The 20059-nt window shown below is 44.9% G+C and overlaps 1 protein-coding gene across 1 annotated transcript in view; it reads left to right on the top strand.

Moving 5' to 3' along the window:
• The window catches only part of LOC139373565 (trafficking protein particle complex subunit 9-like), a 314072-nt gene that overhangs the window by 133768 nt on the left and 160245 nt on the right, over window positions 1-20059 (top strand). The window contains exon 20 of the mRNA XM_071114227.1: window positions 4325-4467. Coding sequence (XP_070970328.1) covers window positions 4325-4467 — 143 coding nt within the window. The remainder of the gene's footprint in view (window positions 1-4324; window positions 4468-20059) is intronic.

The following is a 20059-nucleotide window of genomic DNA, read 5'->3' as shown; positions in this document are numbered from 1 at the left end:
CTATAGGAGGGTGTAGTACTATTGGAGGGTTTAGTACTATAGGAGGGTTTAGTACTATAGGAGGGTTTACTACTATAGGAGGGTTTACTACTATAGGAGGGTTTACTACTATAGGAGGGTGCAGTACTATTGGAGGGTGCAGTACTATAGGAGGGTGTAGTACTATAGGAGGGTGTAGTACTATTGGAGGGTTTACTGCTATAGGAGGGTGTAGTACTATAGGAAGGTGTAGTACTATAGGAGGGTGTACTAATGCAGGGGAGAGCGGGCCAAAAGTGTGGCATTGCTCCAGTTAACCATGCAGCATTACGAAAGAGTCCAGACCAGCATTTCTTCCATAGAACCCATCTCCTCCCCTCCCAGCCAGCGCCAATAAACACCAATTTGCGCACATAGCTGGAGTTTAAGACATCTCCAATTCATGACATACGCAGCTTCTTCATTTCACCAGGTACTTAGAGATGTGCTGAGTCTTGTCGAAAGCTACCTGACAGCTACCTGACAGCTACCTGACAGCTTCCTGACAGCTACCTGACAGCTACCTGACAGCTACCTGACAGCTACCTGACAGCTACCTAACAGTGCTTAACAAAATAACACAACTTCCTAACAATAATTAAGGCAGGGGACTTTAACTGTTTCCCATACAGGCCATCCTATAAGGCCATGTGCTCCTTAAAGAAAAGTAACATTTTCAATTATGGAAAGACAGAAGGCATTACAGGCATGGAGCACTAAGTGCCTTCCCCATTCAGCCAGGCCATTACAGTTAAGTTATTCAATGGTTTAGGGAGAGAAGATGGGGAGGGGGAAAGAAGAGAGAGGGAGAGAGAGAAGATGGGGAGGGGAAAAGAAGAGAGAGGGAGAGAGAGAAGATGGGGAGGGGGAAAGAAGAGAGATGGAGAGAGAGAAGATGGGGAGGGGGAAAGAAGAGAGAGGGAGAGAGAGAAGATGGGGAGGGGGAAAGAAGAGAGAGCGAGAGAGAGAAGATGGGGAGGGGGAAAGAAGAGAGATGGAGAGAGAGAAGATGGGGAGGGGGGAAGAAGAGAGAGGGAGAGAGAGAAGATGGGGAGGGGGGAAGAAGAGAGAGGGAGAGAGAGAAGATGGGGAGGGGGAAAGAAGAGAGAGCGAGATTGAGAAGATGGGGAAGGGGAAAGAAGAGAGAGAGAGAAGAGCGGGGGGGTGGCTCGATCAGTTTGATGATCTTTTAGAGAGTGTGTCTGAAAGGAAGTATGGAATAACAAACAGACCACGCTTCCTCTCCATCACCCCTGTCATCTACCTCCGCCCCCTCCCTCCATCCCCTCCATATCTCCTCAGAAGTCGTGCCTGGCTCATTGGCACCTACACCGTTACAAACCTGACCATCTGGCTGCCCAGCCAACCAACAGTCCCACCCTACAAACAGGACGTTTTGCCTGCCTGTCTGTCTGTCTGCCTGTCTGTCTGTCTGTCTGTCTGCCTGTGCCGTGACTAGGTCTGTCTGTCTCTGTCTGTCTGTCTCTGTCTGCCTGTGCCGTGACTAGGTCTGCCTGTCTGCCTGTCTGTCTGTCTGTCTGTCTGTCTGTCTGTCTGTCTGTCTGTCTGTCTGTCTGTTTCTGCCGTGACTAGGTCTGTCTGTCTGTCTGTCTGTCTCTGCCGTGACTAGGTCTGTCTGTCTGTCTGTCTCTGCCGTGACTAGGTCTGTCTGTCTCTGCCGTGACTAGGTCTGTCTGTCTGTCTGTCTGTCTCTGCCGTGACTAGGTCTGTCTGTCTCTGCCGTGACTAGGTCTGTCTGTCTGTCTGTCTGTCTGTCTGTCTGTCTCTGCCGTGACTAGGTCTGTCTGTCTGTCTCTACCGTGACTAGGTCTGTCTGTCTGTCTCTACGATGTCTAGTTCTGTCTGTCTGTCTGTCTCTACCATGACTAGGTCTGTCTGTCTCTACCATGACTAGGTCTGTCTGTTTCTACCATGACTAGGTCTGTCTGTTTCTACCATGACTAGGTCTGTCTGTTTCTACCATGACTAGGTATGTCTGTCTGCCTGTCTGTCTGTCTCTGCCATGACTAGGTCTGTGTGTCTGTCTGTCTCTGCCATGACTAGGTCTGTCTCTCTCTACGATGACTAGTTCTGTGTGTCTGTCTCTGCCATGACTAGGTCTGTTTGTCTCTACCATGACTAGGTCTGTCTGTCTCTCTCTACCATGACTAGGTCTGTCTGTCTGTCTGTCTGTCTCTGCCATGACTAGGTCTGTCTGTCTGTCTCTACCATAACAAGGTCTGTGTGTCTGTCTGTCTCTGCCGTGACTAGGTCTGTGTGTCTGTTTGTCTCTGCCGTGACTAGGTCTGTGTATCTGTGTCTGTCTGCCGTGACTAGGTCTGCGTGTCTGTGTCTGCCGTGACTAGGTCTGTGTGTCTGTCTCTGCCGTGACTAGGTCTGTGTGTCTGTCTCTGCCGTGACTAGGTCTGTGTGTCTGTCTCTGCCGTGACTAGGTCTGTGTGTCTGTCTCTGCCGTGACTAGGTCTGTGTGTCTGTCTCTGCCGTGACTAGGTCTGTGTGTCTGTCTCTGCCGTGACTAGGTCTGTGTGTCTGTCTCTGCCGTGACTAGGTCTGTGTGTCTGTCTCTGCCGTGACAAGTTCTGTGTGTCTGTCTGTGCCATGTCTCTGACTAGGACTGTTTCCATCTTTACCGTGTGGGTCATCAGCCTCCTCCCACAACATGGTCCTCCTGCAACCTCCCTGTTGTAATACAACCTCATTTACATCACGCTCACACCAGACCCCTCCACAATGAGCCCTGCATGTTAAACAGCAGAAGGAGAGGAGGTCCGTCTCAGTGACCGTCTTTGTCTCGCATCACCTGTACATATGCGTGCATCAGCCTTCTGCACGGTAGAACTCTGTGTTTCAATGAAATAACCAATTCATCAAAAGTGATTAAATGTATTTTGTGTGTTGACTAATTCCCTTAGTTAAGGAGAAATCTAGTTATGTGCAGCTGGAGAGAGGAGGGGAGAGGAGGAGAGAACAGGAGAGAGAGGGGGAGAGGAGGAGAGAACAGGAGAGAGAGGAGGAGAGAACAGGAGAGAGAGGGGGAGAGAACAGGGGAGAGAGGAGGAGAGGACAGGAGAGAGAGGGGGAGAGGAGAGGAGGAGAGGAGGAGAGAACAGGAGAGAGAGGAGAGGAGGAGAGAACAGGAGAGAGAGGAGAGGAGGAGAGAACAGGAGAGAGAGAGGAGGAGAGAACAGGAGAAAGAGAGGAGGAGAGAACAGGAGAGAGAGGGGGAACCAGATGATAAGATCTTGTCAAGCAAGAGAGAGAGGGGCATCTGTCCCTCTGGCTGAAGGACATACACAGACATGCGTGACCAGGAGAGAGAGGGCCATGTGTGCCTCAGACACGATACGGTGGCTCTTTTACATAACAACCCCAGGGCCATGGGCATGTGGTGCACCATTTAACACAGGAAGAGAGGAGGAGGAGGAAGGATGATGGACCGTCTTAGACACCATCTCTTTGGGGTTAAGCCTTTCGCTTGGGCTATTCTGAAAGCGTGCATTGAGCCATGAAGGTGATGTGTAGTCAGGCCCTCCACAGAGGAGACAGCCATGGGAAATGGAGCTGAAAGTCACTGGCTCCATACTGAGTGATGATCACTCTGGATGGGGTTAAAGATTCATGGACAGGCAGATGGACAGAGAAACATGATGAAAACCTGTTCGTACCTGGTCTGTGTTTACAGGCACTGCATGTACACACACACACACACACGCGCGTGCGCGCTTGGCCTAGCTCAATGGATTACACACATGGGTTGAGGGCCAGTCAGCCTTCGATGTAAACAAAGGCGCGTGTTTACATGTACGCACACACAACCTTACACGCACACACACTCACTCACTTGCACACACACACCTTTTCCCAAATACATTGTATAAATATCGAGAGAAGACTCAAGACGCTCTAATAACCCTCCTTTTCACTCCACTCTTGATTACACATCAGAACACTTTTTGTGTGTTTATTTTGTCATCAGACATTTTTTGGCATTTCAGCTCAGAATAAGTCTCCTTCTGCTCACAGTCGAGGAGAAAAATAGAGTCTGTGATTGGCTTGTCACCTTTGACCCCGGACACACAGGTTTACTCTTCCATGCAGGATTTCATAGAAACTGCTGGACCATCTCAACAGGTTACATTTATCCAAGGCATTTTGTGAACCGCCCTTAGCTTCGACCTTCGACCTTCATCATTGAGTTCCGGTTTAATGCTCTGCACTCCATCTTAGAATAGCCTTGTCTAAAATGAGATTTCTCCATCTTTCTTTCCTTTCTCTCTCTCTCCAGACGTTGGAAGCTGTGATGACGTTTAAGTACTCGGGGGGAGCAGGCAAGGTGGAGGGCTACTATCGGGACCTGACCCTGGGAGTGCATGTTGACATAGAACCCTCTGTGTTCTTCACCAGAGTCAGCACACTACCAGCCACCAGGTAAACAGTCATTCGTTGTACTAAAACTTGATTAACTATCACATCTGGGGAGCGGCGAACAGAGAGCAAACATTAAGACTACCCTCTTCCTCTGGGTTAAGTGCATAGACAGACGGTCGACATCACTGTCCCAACAACTCCCCGCAAACACAGAACCAGCACACTAAGTTGTCTGAACTTTGACACAATGTTGCAGTGTTTGCTGGGCTGTTACTTCTGTTCCATTAACTGGATGTTTCTGCTTGTCTTCTCCTGCTGTATCCTTCATTCCTCCCCTCAGCAGTCATCTAACCGACTCCTGGTACTGTTTGTCCTGGTTCTCTCTGTCTTATTAGTAAGATCGCTGTGTTTGTTGTGTTTTTCCATCTTGACTGGGTAAACACATCGCGCCAGATCACCTCGGTCCCACTCCCTGCTTCCTTTTCCTGTACCCAGCAGACGAGACCAGACTAGACCAGGGCTCTGCTCTGCTTAGTGCCATTATTGTTGCTGTAACGATGGGGAATCTGAAAGATGTCATTTCTACTGACAGGCCTAGGTGGAAAAGATGGATATTCTCTCTTTCTCTGTCTCTCTCTCTGTCTCTCTCTCTGTCTCAATTCAATTCAAGGGCTTTATTGGCATGGGAAACATGTGTTAACATTGCCAAAGCAAGTGAGGTAGATAATATATAAAGTGAATATATAAAGTGAAATAAACAATAAAAATTAACAGTAAACATTATACATACAGAAGTTTCAAAACAATAAAGACATTACAAATGTCATATTATATTTATATATATATATACAGTGTTTTAACAATGTACAAATGGTAAAGGACACAAGATACAATAAATAAGCATAAATATGGGTTGTATTTACAATGATGTGTGTTCTTCACTGGTTGCCTTTTTCTCGTGGCAACAGGTCACAAATCTTGCTGCTGTGATGGCACACTGGAATTTCACCCAGTAGATATGGGAGTTTTTCAAATTGGATTTGTTTTCGAATTCTTTGTGGATCTGTGTAATCTGAGGGAAATATGTCTCTCTAATATGGTCATACATTGGGCAGGAGGTTAGGAAGTGCAGCTCAGTTTCCACCTCATTTTGTGGGCAGTGAGCACATAGCCTGTCTTCTCTTGAGAGCCATGTCTGCCTACGGCGGCCTTTCTCAATAGCAAGGCTATGCTCACTGAGTCTGTACATAGTCAAAGCTTTCCTTAATTTTGGGTCAGTCACAGTGGTCAGGTATTCTGCCGCTGTGTACTCTGTGTAGGGCCAAATAGCATTCTAGTTTGCTCTGTTTTTTTGTTAATTCTTTCCAATGTGTCAAGTAATTATCTTTTTGTTTTCTCATGATTTGGTTGGGTCTAATTGTGCTGCTGTCCTTGGGGCTCTGTAGGGTGTGTTTGTGTTTGTGAACAGAGCCCCAGGACCAGCTTGCTTAGGGGACTCTTCTCCAGGTTCATCTCTCTGTAGGTGATGGCTTTGTTGTGGAAGGTTTGGGAATCGCTTCCTTTTAGGTGGTTATAGAATTTAACGGCTCTTTTCTGGATTTTGATAATTAGTAGGTATCAGCCTAATTCTGCTCTGCATGCATTATTTGGTGTTCTACATTGTACACGGAGGATATTTTTGCAGAATTCTGCGTGCAGTCTCAATTTGGTGTTTGTCCCATTTTGTGAAGTCTTGGTTGGTGAGCGGACCCCAGACCTCACAACCATAAAGGGCAATGGGCTCTATGACTGATTCAAGTATTTTTAGCCAAATCGGTATGTTGAAATTTATGTTCCTTTTGATGCCTTGTCTCTCAGATCGTTCGCAGCTTTGTGGAAGTTACCTGTGGCGCTGATGTTTAGGCCAAGGTATGTATAGTTTTTTGTGTGCTCTAGGGCAACAGTGTCTAGATGGAATTTGTATTTGTGGTCCTGGTGACTGGACCTTTTTTGGAACACCATTATTTTGGTCTTACTGAGATTTACTGTCAGGGCCCAGGTCTGACAGAATCTGTGCATAAGATCTAGGTGCTGCTGTAGGCCCTTCTTGGTTGGTGACAGAAGCACCAGATCATCAACAAACAGCAGACATTTGACTTCGGATTCTAGTAGGGTGAGGCCGGGTGCTGCAGACTTTTCTAGTGTCCGCGCCAATTCGTTGATATATATGTTGAAGAGGGTGGGGCTTAAGCTATATCCCTGTCTAACCCCACGACCCTGTGTGAAGAAATGTGTTTTTTGCCCATTTTAACCGCACACTTGTTGTTTATGTACATGGATTTTATAATGTCGTATGTTTTACCCCCAACACCACTTTCCATCAGTTTGTATAGCAGACCCTCATGCCAAATTGAGTCGAAGGCTTTTTTGAAATCAACAAAGCATGAGAAGACTTTGCCTTTGTTTTGGTTTGTTTGGTTGTCAATTAGGGTGTGCAGGGTGAATACATGGTCTGTTGTACGGTAATTTGGTAAAAAGCCAATTGGACATTTGCTCAGTACATTGTTTTCATTGAGGAAATGTACGAGTCTGCTGTTAATGATAATGCAGAGGATTTTCCCAAGGTTACTGTTGACACATATTCCACGGTAGTTATTGGGGTCAAATTTGTCTCCACTTTTGTGGATTGGGGTGATCAGTCCTTGGTTCCAAATATTGGGGAAGATGCCAGAGCTAAGGATGATGTTAAAGAGTTTTAGTATAACCAATTGGAATTTGTTGTCTGTATATTTGATCATTTCATTGAGGATACCATCAACACCACAGGCCTTTTTGGGTTGGAGGGTTTTTATTTTGTCCTGTAACTCATTCAATGTAATTGGAGAATCCAGTGGGTTCTGGTAATCTTTAATAGTTGATTCTAAGATCTGTATTTGATCATGTATATGTTTTTGCTCTTTATTCTTTGTTATAGAGCCAAAAAGATTGAAGAAGTGGTTTACCCATACATCTCCATTTTGGATAGATAATTCTTCTTGTTGTTGTTTGTTTAGTGTTTTCCAATTTTCCCAGAAGTGGTTAGAGTCTATGGATTCTTCAATTACATTGAGCTGATTTCTGACATGCTGTTCCTTCTTTTTCCGTAGTGTATTTCTGTATTGTTTTAGTGATTCACCATAGTGAAGGCGTAGACTCAGGTTTTCCGGGTCTCTATGTTTTTGGTTGGACAGGTTTCTCAATTTCTTTCTTAGATTTTTGCATTCTTCATCAAACCATTTGTCATTATTGTTCATCTTCTTCGGTTTTATATTTGAGATTTTTAGATTTGATAGGGAAGCTGAGAGGTCAAATATACTGTTAAGATTTTCTACTGCCAAGTTTACACCTTCACTATTACAGTGGAACGTTTTACCCAGGAAATTGTCTAAAAGGGATTGAATTTGTTGTTGCCTAATTGTGTTTTGGTAGGTTTCCAAACTGCATTCCTTCCATCTATAGCATTTCTTAATGTTACTCAGTTCATTTGGCTTTGATGCCTCATGATTGAGTATTGCTCTGTTTAAGTAGACTGTGATTTTGCAGTGGTCTGATAGGGGTGTCAGTGGGTTGACTGTGAACGCTCTGAGAGACTCTTGGTTGAGGTCAGTGATAAAGTAGTCTACAGTACTACTGCCAAGAGATGAGATATATGTGTACCTACCATAGGAGTCCCCTCGAAGCCTACCATTGACTATGTACATACCCAGCGTGCGACAGAGCTGCAGGAGTTGTGACCCGTTTTTGTTGGTTATGTTGTCATAGTTGTGCCTAGGGGGGCATATGTGGGAGGGAATGCTGTCACCTGCAGGCAGGTGTTTGTCCCCCTGTGTGCTTAGGGTGTCAGGTTCTTGTCCGGTTCTGGCATTTAGGTCGCCACAGACTAGTACATGTCCCTGGGCCTGGAAATGATTGATTTCCCCCTCCAGGATGGAGAAGTCTTCATTAAAGTATGGGGATTCTAGTGGGGGAATATAGGTAGCACACAGGAGGACATTTTTCTCTGTTAGGATAATTTCCTTTTGAATTTCTAGCCAAATGTAGAATGTTCCTGTTTTGATTAATTTAATGGAGTGAGTTAGGTCTGCTCTAAACCAAATTAGCATACCTCTCTCTCTGTCTCTCTCTGTCTCTCTCTGTCTGTCTCTCTCTCTGTCTCTCTCTCTCTGTGTCTCTCTCTCTCTGTGTCTCTCTCTCTCTCTGTCTCTCTCTCTCTGTCTCTCTCTCTCTGTCTCTCTGTCTCTCTCTCTCTGTCTCTCTGTCTCTCTCTCTCTGTCTCTCTCTCTGTCTCTCTCTCTCTGTCTCTCTCTCTCTGTCTCTCTCTCTCTCTGTCTCTCTCTCTCTCTCTGCCTCTCTCTCTCTCTCTCTCTCTCTCTCTGTCTCTGTGTCTCTCTCTGTGTCTCTATGTGTCTCTCTCAGTATATCTCTGTGTCTCTCTCTGTCTCTCTCTCTTTCTCTCTCTCTCTCTCTCTGTGTGTCTCTCTGTGTGTCTCTCTGTGTGTCTATCTGTATGTCTCTCTGTGTGTCTCTCTGTGTGTCTCTCTGTCTCTCTCTGCCTCTGTCTCTCTGTCTCTCTCTCTCTCTCTGTGTCTCTCTGTGTGTCTCTCTGTGTGTCTATCTGTATATCTCTCTGTGTGTCTCTCTGTGTGTCTCTCTGTCTCTCTCTGCCTCTCTCTCTCTGCCTCTCTCTCTCTGTCTCTCTCTCTGTCAAATTCAAGCTGCTTTATTGGCATGAAAAACATTGTGTCAATATTGCCAAAGCAACAATGTATACAATATACATTGTAACAAAATTGTAAATGATAGCAAATAATAATATAAAATGGTAGTAAATAATAATACAAAATTAAATACAAAAATAATAACAATAAAATGGTAACAGTCTACAGTAAACATTAATAATTATAGTAATCACAATAATAGTAATAATAAGTTAGTTACTGTTTACTATGCAGATGTTATTATTCAGTGTCCCTCAGGCTATGGCAGGAAAATACATATTTGGCTGCAAGAGGAGCCATTGCTCCTTCGCCCATGAGTATTCTTAGTTTTTCCTCTGGGTTCAATTTGTAAAAATTTGGAATATATGTAGTCATTTCTGTGAATAACGAATCTCTTTGTGAGGAATATTTATCACAGTAAAGGAGAAAGTGCATCTCTGTCTCTACCTCCCCTGTCATGCAGTGACCACATACACGCTCCTCTTTGGGTAGCCATGTCTTTTTATGTCTGCCGGTTTCTATTGCCAATCGGTGGTCACTCAGCCTGTACTTGGTAAGGATCTGTCTCTGTCTCTCTCTGTCTCTCTCTCTCTGTCTCTCTCTCTCTGTTTCTGTGTCTCTCTCTGTGTCTCTCTCTGTCTCTATCTCTCTGTCTCGTTCTACTCTCTTTTTCTGTCTCCTTGTTCTCTCCTCCCGCCGCCTTGTCATCTCCCCGGCTCTGTGGAAAAAGCCAGGGTGTGGAAGCGAGGGAGACAGATCGTACCCCAGTTATCGCCACTTGAGGTGAATCATTAGCTGTAATAATATCTGCAGTTTAACCAATCCGTCTTTCTCTCTATCTTTCTGCTCTCTGGTGATAAATCTCTCTTCTCTCCTCCGCTCAGCTCTGCAGTCACTATCGTCTTGTCACGCCTCCTTTTTCTCCTTCCCTCCGTCCCCCATAGATCTGCCTCTCCCTTGCCCCCCCCCCCGTCCTCTTTCCCCCACCAACCGTCATTTCTCCCCATCAGACACAGTAGGTTTGTAGATTTTGTAGTGACATTTCCACAGAGGTTCCCTCTGTATGTCTGTGTATAGTATCCCAGCAGTACTGTCTTTCTCTTAGTTTTTATGGCAGAAAAGTTGCCGTTAATCGAGAGGTGATTCTCTGAGAAAATCCGTAATTCTCCAAGAAAGGAGAGAGGTGAGAGAGGAGAGCGATCTCTTTCTGTCCTGAAAAAGGAATGTGAATGAAACCTGCCTCACCTTCCAACTCTCTCTTGTTATCTCTCATCTCTGGAGAACCTTTCTGTGGCTTGGTGTATTGATTAAGTGGGCCAGTGCAGCTCGCCGCATTCCATTGCAGTTCATAAAGCTTGCAGGTCTTCCACAGGAAAAGCTCTTGCGTAGAGAGAGACAGAGAAAATTATGCTGGTTGGACTGCAGGGCAAGAGGGACTCTCATATCCTGCGAACTCAAGAGTTTAGACTGTCTCTCTCTCTACCTCTCTCTCCCTCGTTCCCTCGCTCCTCCATTGTTTGCGGAGTGTACTTCTTGAGATTTCACCTGCAGCATGCTCTTCAGAGGAGGCACCAGCTCTGGCCTGTCATAGAGAGCTGTGACTTGTCATAGACCTGTTGTAGGTCCTCACAGTAATCACCTGGACCTGTATACAGTATAACATTGCAGATATTATTGGTCCCTGTATGTATACACTGAGTGTACAAAACATTAGGAACACCTTCCTAATATTCAGTTGCACCCCCTTTTGCCCTCAGGACAGCCTCAGTTCGCCGGGGTTTGGACTGCAAGGCGTTGAAAGCTTTACACAGGGCTGTTGACTCCAAAGCTCCCCACAGCCGTGTCAAGTTTGCTGCTGCTGGATCTCTGCTCCGAATATCTTGTTCCATTTCATCCCACTGATGCTCGATTGAGATCTGGTGACTGGGCAGGCCACTGCAGGAAGCCCAATTCACGGTCATCTTCGTGGAACCATTCCTGGACAATCCTAGCCTTGTGGCATGGGGCATTATAGCCTTGTGGCATGGGGCATTATAGCCTTGTGGCATGGGGCATTATTCTGCAGAAAAAATCTATTTGCAGATGGATGCACTGCTGCCATTAAGGGATGAACCTGATTGGCAATGATGTTCAGCTATCCTGTGGCATTCAAACTTTGCTCCACTTTTATCAAGGGGCCCAATGTGTGACATGAAAACACACCCCACACCACCACTATCCTGCGAAGTTGACAGGTGGCATGATGGATACATGTAGTCATGTGATTTCCTCCATACGCTAGTCCTCCTATCCGCGTGAAACAGCAGGAACCGGGAATCATCAGACCTGGCAATGTTTTTCCAATTGTCCAGTGCTTTTGTTCCTTAGCCCACTGCAACTTCAGTTTCTTGCTTTTTTCTGAAAGTGGAACTCTGCTGCCATACCCCATTTTGTGTCAAGGTACGATGGTACGATGAGTTGTGCCTTTTATGGGTCTTTGGGCACCAATGTTGTACAGGACTGTCAGTTGACTGACTGTAGCTTGTCTGTTGCTCTGGACAATTCATGTCAGCCTACTTTGTGCTCTTTCGTGAATGACCCGTTTTCAACCACTAGCCTGCCGTTGGCTGGATGTCCTTTGGGTGGTGGACCATTCTTGATACATACGGGAAACTGTTGAGTGTGAAAATCCCTGCAGCGTTGCAGTTCTTGACACATTCAAACCTGTGTGTCTGGCACCTACTACCATACCCTGTTCAAAGACACTTAAATATTTTGTCTTACAAACCCTCTGAATGGCACACATACCCAATCCATGTCTCAATTGTCTCGAGGCTTAAATATCCTTCTTTAACCTGTCTCCTCCCCTTCATCTACACTGATTGAAGTGTATTTAACAAATGACATCAATAAGAGATCATAGCTTCCACCTGGATTCACCTGGTCAGTCTGTCATGGAAAGTGCAGGCATTACTAATGTGTGTGTGTGTGTGTGTGTGTGTGTGTGTGTGTGTGTGTGTGTATACAGTAGGGCAAAAACGTATTTAGTCAGCCACCAATTGTGCAAGTTTTCCCACTTAAGATGAGAGAGGCCTGTAATGTACACTTCAACTATGACAGACAAAATGAGAAAAAAACATCCAGAAAATCACATTGTAGGATTTTTAATTAATTTATTTGCAAATTATGGTGGAAGATAAGTATTTGGTCACCTACAAACAAGCTAGATTTCTGGCTCGCACAGACCTGTAACTTCTTTAAGAGGCTCCTCTGTCCTCCTCTCATTACCTGTATTAATGGCACCTGTTTGAACTTGTTATCAGTATAAAAGACACCTGTCCACAACCTCAAACAGTCACACTCCAAACTCCACTATGGCCAAGACCAACGAGCTGTCAAAGGACACCACAAACAAAATTGTAGACCTGCACCATGCTGGGAAGACTGAATCTGCAATAGGTAAGCAGCTTGGTTTGAAGAAATCAACTGTGGGAGCAATTATTAGGAAATGGAAGACATACAAGACCACTGATAATCTCCCTCGATCTGGGTCTCCACGCAAGATCTCACCCCGTGGGGTCAAAATGATCACAAGAACGGTGAGCAAAAATCCCAAAACCACACGGGGGGACCCAGTGAATGACCTGCAGAGAGCTGGGACCTAAGTAATAAAGCCTACCATCAGTAACACACTACGCCGCCAGGGACTCAAATCCTGCAGTGCCAGACGTGTCCCCCTGCTTAAGCCAGTACATGTCCAGGCCCGTCTTAAGAGAGCATTTGGATGATCCAGAAGAAGATTGGGAGAATGTCATATGGTCAGATGAAACCAAAATATAACTTTTTGGTAAAAACCAAAAAGGACAAAGAATGCTGAGTTGCATCCAAAGAACACCATACCTACTGTGAAGCATGGGGGTGGAAACATCATGCTTTGGGGCTGTTTTTCTGCAAAGGGACCAGGACGACTGATCCGTGTAAAGGAAAGAATGAATGGGGCCATGTATCGTGAGATTTTGAGTGAAAACCTCCTTCCATCAGCTAGGGCATTGAAGATGAAACGTGGCTGGGTCTTTCAGCATGAACACACCGACCGGGCAACGAAGGAGTGGCTTCATAAGAAGCATTTCAAGGTCCTGGAGTAGCCTAGCCAGTCTCCAGATCTCAACCCCATATAAAATATTTGGAGGGAGTTGAAAGTCCGTGTTGCCCAGCAACAGCCCCAAAACATCACTCTAGAGGAGATCTGCATGGAGGAATGGGCCAAAATACCAGCAACAGTGTGTGAAAACCTTGTGAAGACTTACAGAAAACGTTTGACCTCTGTCATTGCCAACAAAGGGTATATAACAAACTATTGAGAAACTTTTGTTATTGACCAAATACTTATTTTCCACCATAATTTTCAAAGAAATTCATAAAAAATCCTACAATGTGATTTTCTGGATTTTTTTTTCTTCTCATTTTGTCTGTCATAGTCACAGTGCACCTATGATGAAAATTACAGGCCTCTCTCGTCTTTTTAAGTGGGAGAACTTGCTCTCAGGCACCATGCCATAATCTCCCATAAGTGTTAAATAGGGTTGAGACTTGGTGACTGAGATGGCTGTGGCATGTTGTACATATCATTTTCATTCTCATCAAACCATTCACTAACCACTTGTGCCCTGTGGATGGTGGCATAGCCATGGTAGCCAAAATAATGGCCAAGATAATGTCCTGCCCAGTATTTGTATACATGACCACCCCCCACCCCCCCATGATGGGATGTTAATTGCTAAATTAACTTAGATACTAAACCTGTGGAAGCACCTGCTTTCAATATACTTTGTGTAATTTAATGGCACTTACATTATTTTGCCAGTTACCTGTGTATGTGCATATATACAGTACCAGTCAAAAGTTTGGACACATACTCATTCCAGATGTTCTCTTTATTTGTACTATTGTCTACATTTTAGAATAATAGTGAAGACATCAAAACGATGAAATGACACATATGGAATCATGTAGTAAACAAAAAAGTGTTAAACATTCTTCAAAGTAGCCTTGATGACAGCATTGCACACGCTTGGCATTCTCTCAACCAGCTTCATGAGGTAGTCACCTGGAATGTACCTAGAAGGCCAGCATCTCAGAGTCGCCTCTTCAGTGTTGATGTTGAGACTGGTGTTTTGCGGGTACTATTTCATGAAGCTGCCAGTTGAGGAATTGTGAGGCGTCTGTTTCTCAAACTAGACACTCTAATGTACTTGTCCTCTTGCTCAGTTGTGCACCAGGGCCTCCCGCTCCTCTTTCTGTTCTGATTAGAGCCATTTTGCCCTTTTCTGTGAAGGGAGTAGTACACAGCGTTGTATGAGATCTTCAGGTTCTTGGCAATTTCTCGCATGGCATTGCCATTTCTGGCCATTTTGAGCCTGTAATCTAGTCTAAAGAAGGACAGTTTGATTGCTTATTTAATCAAAATAAGTTTTCAGCTGTGCTAACATAATTGTAAAAGGGTTTTCTAATGATTAATTAGCCTTTCAAAATGATAAACTTGGATTAGCTAACACAATGTGCCATTGGAACACAAGATTGATGGTTGCTGATAATGGGCCTCTGTACGCCTATGTAGATATTCCTTTAAAAAAACTGCCGTTTCCAGCTACAATCGTCATTTACAACATTAACAATGCCTGCACTGTATTTCTGATGAATTTTGTTATTTTAATGTCCTCTCTAACTGACCCCAAAGTTTTGAATGGTAGTGTATTCTGTTGAAGTCAGAAGTGTACATACACCTTAGCCAAATACATTTAAACCCAGTTTTTCAATTCCTGACATTTAATCCTAGTAAAAATACCCTGTCTTAGGTCAGTTAGGATCACCACATTATTTTAAGAATGTGAAATGTCAGAATAATGGTAGAGAGTGATTTATTTCAGCTTTTATTTCTTTCATCACACTCCCAGTGGGTCAGAAGTTTACATACACTCAATTAGTATTTGGTAGCATGGCCTTTAAATTGTTTAACTTGGGTCAAATGTTTTGGGTAGCATTCCACAAGCTTCCCACAATAAGTTGGGTGAATTTTGGCCAGTACCTCCTGACAGAGCTGGTGTAACTGAGTCAGGTTTGTAGGCCTCCTTGCTCACACACGCTTTTTCAGTTCTGCCCTCAAATGTTGGCTTTGTGATGGCCACTCCAATACCTTGACTTCGTTGTCCTTAAGCCATTTTGCCACAACTTTGGAAGTATGCTTTGGGTCATTGTCCATTTGGAAGCCCCATTTGCGACCAAGCTTTAACTTCCTGACTGATGTCATGTTTTGTTATAATCTCCAACCGGCACTGCCAGAATAGGAATAGGACTTTCGGTTGGGTTTATGTAGAGCACTTTGTGACATCAGCTGATGTAAGAAGGGCTTTATCAATAAATTTGATTGATGTCTTGAAATGTTGCTTCAATATAACCACATAATTTTCCCCCTCATGATGCCATCTATTTTGTGAAGTGCACCAGTCCCTCTTGTAGCAAAGCACCCCGACAACATGATGCTGCCACCCCCGTGATTCATGGTTGGGATGGTGTTCTTCGGCTTGCAAGCCTCCCCCTTTTTCCTCCAAACATAACGATGGTCATTATGACCAAACAGTTCTGTTTTTGGTTCATCAGACCAGATGACATTTCTACAAAAAGTACGATCTTTGTCCCCATGTGCAGTTGCAAACCGTAGTCTGGCTTTTATATGGTGGTTTTGGAGCAGTGGGTTATTCCTTGCTGAGCGGCCTTTCAGGTTGTCGATATAAGACGCGTTTTACTGTGGATATAGATACAGTATCTTCACAAGTTCCTTTGCTGTTGTTCTGGGATTGATTTGCGCTTTTCACCAAAGTACTTTCATCTCTAGGATACAGAACGCGTCTCCTTCCTGAGCGGTATGATGGCTGCGTGGTCCCATGGTGTTTATACTTGCATACTATTGTTTGTACAGATGAACGTGGTACCTTCAGGCGTTTGGAAATTGCTCCCAAGGATGAACCAGACTTGTGGAGGTCTGCAATTTGTTTTTCTGAGGTCTTGGCTGATTTCTTTTGATGTTCCCATGAGACACTGAGTTTTAAGGTAGGCTTTGAAGTACATCCACAGGTACACCTCCAATTGACTCAAATTATGTCAATTAGCCTATCAGAAGCTTCTAAAGCCATGACACAATTGTCTGTAGTTTTCAAAGCTGTTTCAAGGCACAGTCAACTTAGTGTATCTACATTTTTGACCCACTGGAATTGTGATACAGTGAATTATAAGTGAAATAATCTGTCTGTAAACAATTGTTGGAAAGTGACTTGTGTCATGCACAAAGTAGATGTCCTAACCGACTTGCCAAAACTATAGCTTGTTAACAACACATTTGTGGAGTGGTTGAAAAACGAGTTTTAATGACTCCAACCTAAGTGTATGTAAACCTCCGACTTCAACTATATATATTTTTATTTAACTAGACAAGTCAGTTAAGAACAAATTCTTATTTTCAAAGATGGCCTACCCTGGCCAAACCCTAACCCAGATGACGCTGGGCCAATTATGTGCCGTCCTATGGGACTCCCAACATGGCCGTTTGTGACACAGCCTGGAATTGAATCAGGGTCTGTAGTGACGCCTCTTGCACTGAGATGCAGCTCCTGCACCACTCGGGAGCCCATATACAAATGTATGAGGACACCTCTTCAAATTAGTGGATTCGGCTATTTCAGCTACACCAGTTGCTGACAGGTGCATATCGTGCACACAGCCATGCGTTCTCCGTAGACAAACATTGGCAGTAGAATGGTCTTACTGAAGAGCTCAGTGACTTTCAATATGGCACATTCATAGGATGCCACCTTTCCAACAAGTCAGTTCGTCAAATTTCTGCCTTGCTAGAGCTGCACCAGTCAACTGGAAGTGCTGTTATTGTGAAGTGGAAACGTCTAGGAGCAACAATGGCTCACCCACAAAGTGGTAGGTCACACAAGCTCACAGGGCCGGTTAATGCTGAAGCACCTAGCGCGTAAAAACGCTTGTCCCCGGTTGCAACACTCACTACCAAGTTCCAAACTTTTTCTGGAAGCAACGTCAGCACAAGAACTGTTAGTCGGGAGCTTCATGAAATGGGTTTCCATGGCCAAGCAGACGCACACAAGCTTAAGATCACCACGCGCAATGCCAAGCGTCGGCTGGAGTGGTGTATAGCTTGTCGCCATTGGACTCTGGAGCAGTGAAAATGCGTTCTCTGGAGTAATGAATCACGCTTCAATATCTGGCAGTCCGACGGACAAATCTGAGTTTGGCAGATGCCAGGACAACGCTACCTGTCCTAATGCATAGTGCCAACTGTAAAGTTTTGAGGAGGAGGAATAATGGTTTGTGGCTGTTTTTCATGATTTTTGGCTAAGCCCCTTAGTACCAGTGAAGGGAAATCTTAACACTACAGCATACAATGACATTGAAGACGATTTTGTGCTTCCAACTTTGTGGCAACAGTTTTGGGGAAGCCCTTTCCTTTTTCAGCATGACAATGCCCCCGTGCACAAAGCGATGTCCATACAGAAATGATTTGTCAAGATCAGTGTGGAAGATCTTGACTGGCCTGCACAAAGCCCTGACCTCAACCCCATCAAACACCTTTGGGATGAGTTGGAATGCCGACTGTGAGCCAGGCCTAATCGCCCAACATCAGTGCCCGACTTCGCAAATGCTCTTGTGGCTGAAAGAAAGTCCCCGCAGCAATGTTCTGACATCTAGAGGAAAGCTTTCCCAGAAGAGTGGAGTCTGTTATAGCAGCAAAGGGGAAGCAACTCCATATTTATGTCCATGATTTTGAAATGAGATGTTCGACAGACACTTGATCATGTTGTGTATGTGTGAAATAGTCAGGGATCCGTTCATGACAGAAACCTGTTGGAACCGTACCGGTATTGCGTACAGCAGCTGGGGTCTGTTATGTGACATAGCGTATGGGGCGTTTCATTCTGTCAGACACACATGCGCACAAACACACACGCGCACTGATGTTCCATGCTATCAGGACATGGTTCAGTCTTCAGTCTAAGCCTTTTGTTGATAGCCCAGCCTTCTATCTGCTCTGCTTGCATAAATGCAGGCAGTGTACTGTTCCCCACAGGTTCACACACACACACACATCACGCACTCTAAAAATAGCAACACATTGGCAGGACTCTAAATCCACCCAGCCCAAATGTAATGAAGCACATTTCATTTGATGTAGGAGGGCTGTAGACGTATTGTCAGTGTTGTGCCAGAGGAGCCGCTGTGGAATCGTCACGTATTGATCGTGGATCCTGAGGATTGACCAGCCGTTGATCTGCTTCTCCTCTTTCTCGCTGCCGCCGCCTTCTACCCAGTGACGATGATGGTTCTATCCTGTGATGATGATGGTTCTATCCTGTGATGATGGCAGCCATTTTGACCACTACCACACCTAAAAAACAGACACCAATCCCCACAGTACTAGGCTAGCTAGGCCACCTGTGGTTGCTCTTTCAGATGAGACTATCTGAATTAGTGATGCACCAATATTACATTTTTGGTCGATATCCAATATTATCCTTGCCAAAAAAACGATACCGATATTAACCATTTTAGCGGCCTTTTAAGCATTCTAGTACAGTTAAATAGTTGAAACACACACACATTCTGACCAAAAGGTCATTTTGTTGGCATTTACATATTACCAGTAAAACATAATCAAAACCAATTTCTTTCACTTATTTACTGTGCTGTTTCATTGTTCATTTGTTCAGTCACAAACAGGATTTCATCGTACATGTCAAGCTGTGAAGTTTCAGCTGTATCTGTCCGTGGCCTCTCTTCCTCAGTCACTGGGTCCGTTTGTCCAGCTGTCTAACATTTCACGTAAACCCTGTTTCTTGTCTGCATCGAAGTAGAGGTCCTTGTACCTACCATCGAACGTGGTGGCGACACAGTAAAGAGAGACTGCCTGTTCAAGAAGTATCGGTCCTTGTACCTACCATCGAGCAGGGTGGCGACACAGTAAAGAGAGACTGCCTGTTCAAGAAGTATCGGTCCTTGTACCTACCATCGAACGTGGTGGCGACACAGTAAAGAGAGACTGCCTGTTCAAGAAGTATCGGTCCTTGTACCTACCATCGAACGTGGTGGCGACACAGTAAAGAGAGACTGCCTGTTCAAGAAGTATCGGTCCTTGTACCTACCATCGAACGTGGTGGCGACACAGTAAAGAGAGACTGCCTGTTAAAGAAGTAGAGGTCCTTGTACCTACCATCGAACGTGGTGGCGACACAGTAAAGAGAGACTGCCTGTTAAAGAAGTAGCGGTCCTTGTACCTACCATCGAGCAGGGTGGCGACACAGTAAAGAGGCTCAGAGAGAATGCCTGTTAAAGAAGTATCGGTCCTTGTACCTACCATCGAGCAGGGTGGCGACACAGTAAAGAGGCTCAGAGAGAATGCCTGTTAAAGAAGTATCGGTCCTTGTACCTACCATCGAGCAGGGTGGCGACACAGTAAAGAGGCTCAGAGAGAATGCCTGTTAAAGAAGTATCGGTCCTTGTACCTACCATCGAACGTGGTGGCGACACAGTAAAGAGAGACTGCCTGTTAAAGAAGTAGCGGTCCTTGTACCTACCATCGAGCAGGGTGGCGACACAGTAAAGAGGCTCAGAGAGAATGCCTGTTAAAGAAGTATCGGTCCTTGTACCTACCATCGAGCAGGGTGGCGACACAGTAAAGAGGCTCAGAGAGAATGCCTGTTAAAGAAGTAGCGGTCCTTGTACCTACCATCGAGCAGGGTGGCGACACAGTAAAGAGGCTCAGAGAGAATGCCTGTTAAAGAAGTAGCGGTCCTTGTACCTACCATCGAGCAGGGTGGCGACACAGTAAAGAGGCTCAGAGAGAATGCCTGTTAAAGAAGTAG

This window comes from Oncorhynchus clarkii, chromosome 18 (genome assembly GCF_045791955.1).
Source record: "Oncorhynchus clarkii lewisi isolate Uvic-CL-2024 chromosome 18, UVic_Ocla_1.0, whole genome shotgun sequence".
NCBI classification, from domain to species: domain Eukaryota; kingdom Metazoa; phylum Chordata; class Actinopteri; order Salmoniformes; family Salmonidae; genus Oncorhynchus; species Oncorhynchus clarkii.
The sequence above is the reverse complement of the archived record's forward strand: the minus strand, read 5'-3'. Positions and strand labels throughout refer to the sequence as shown.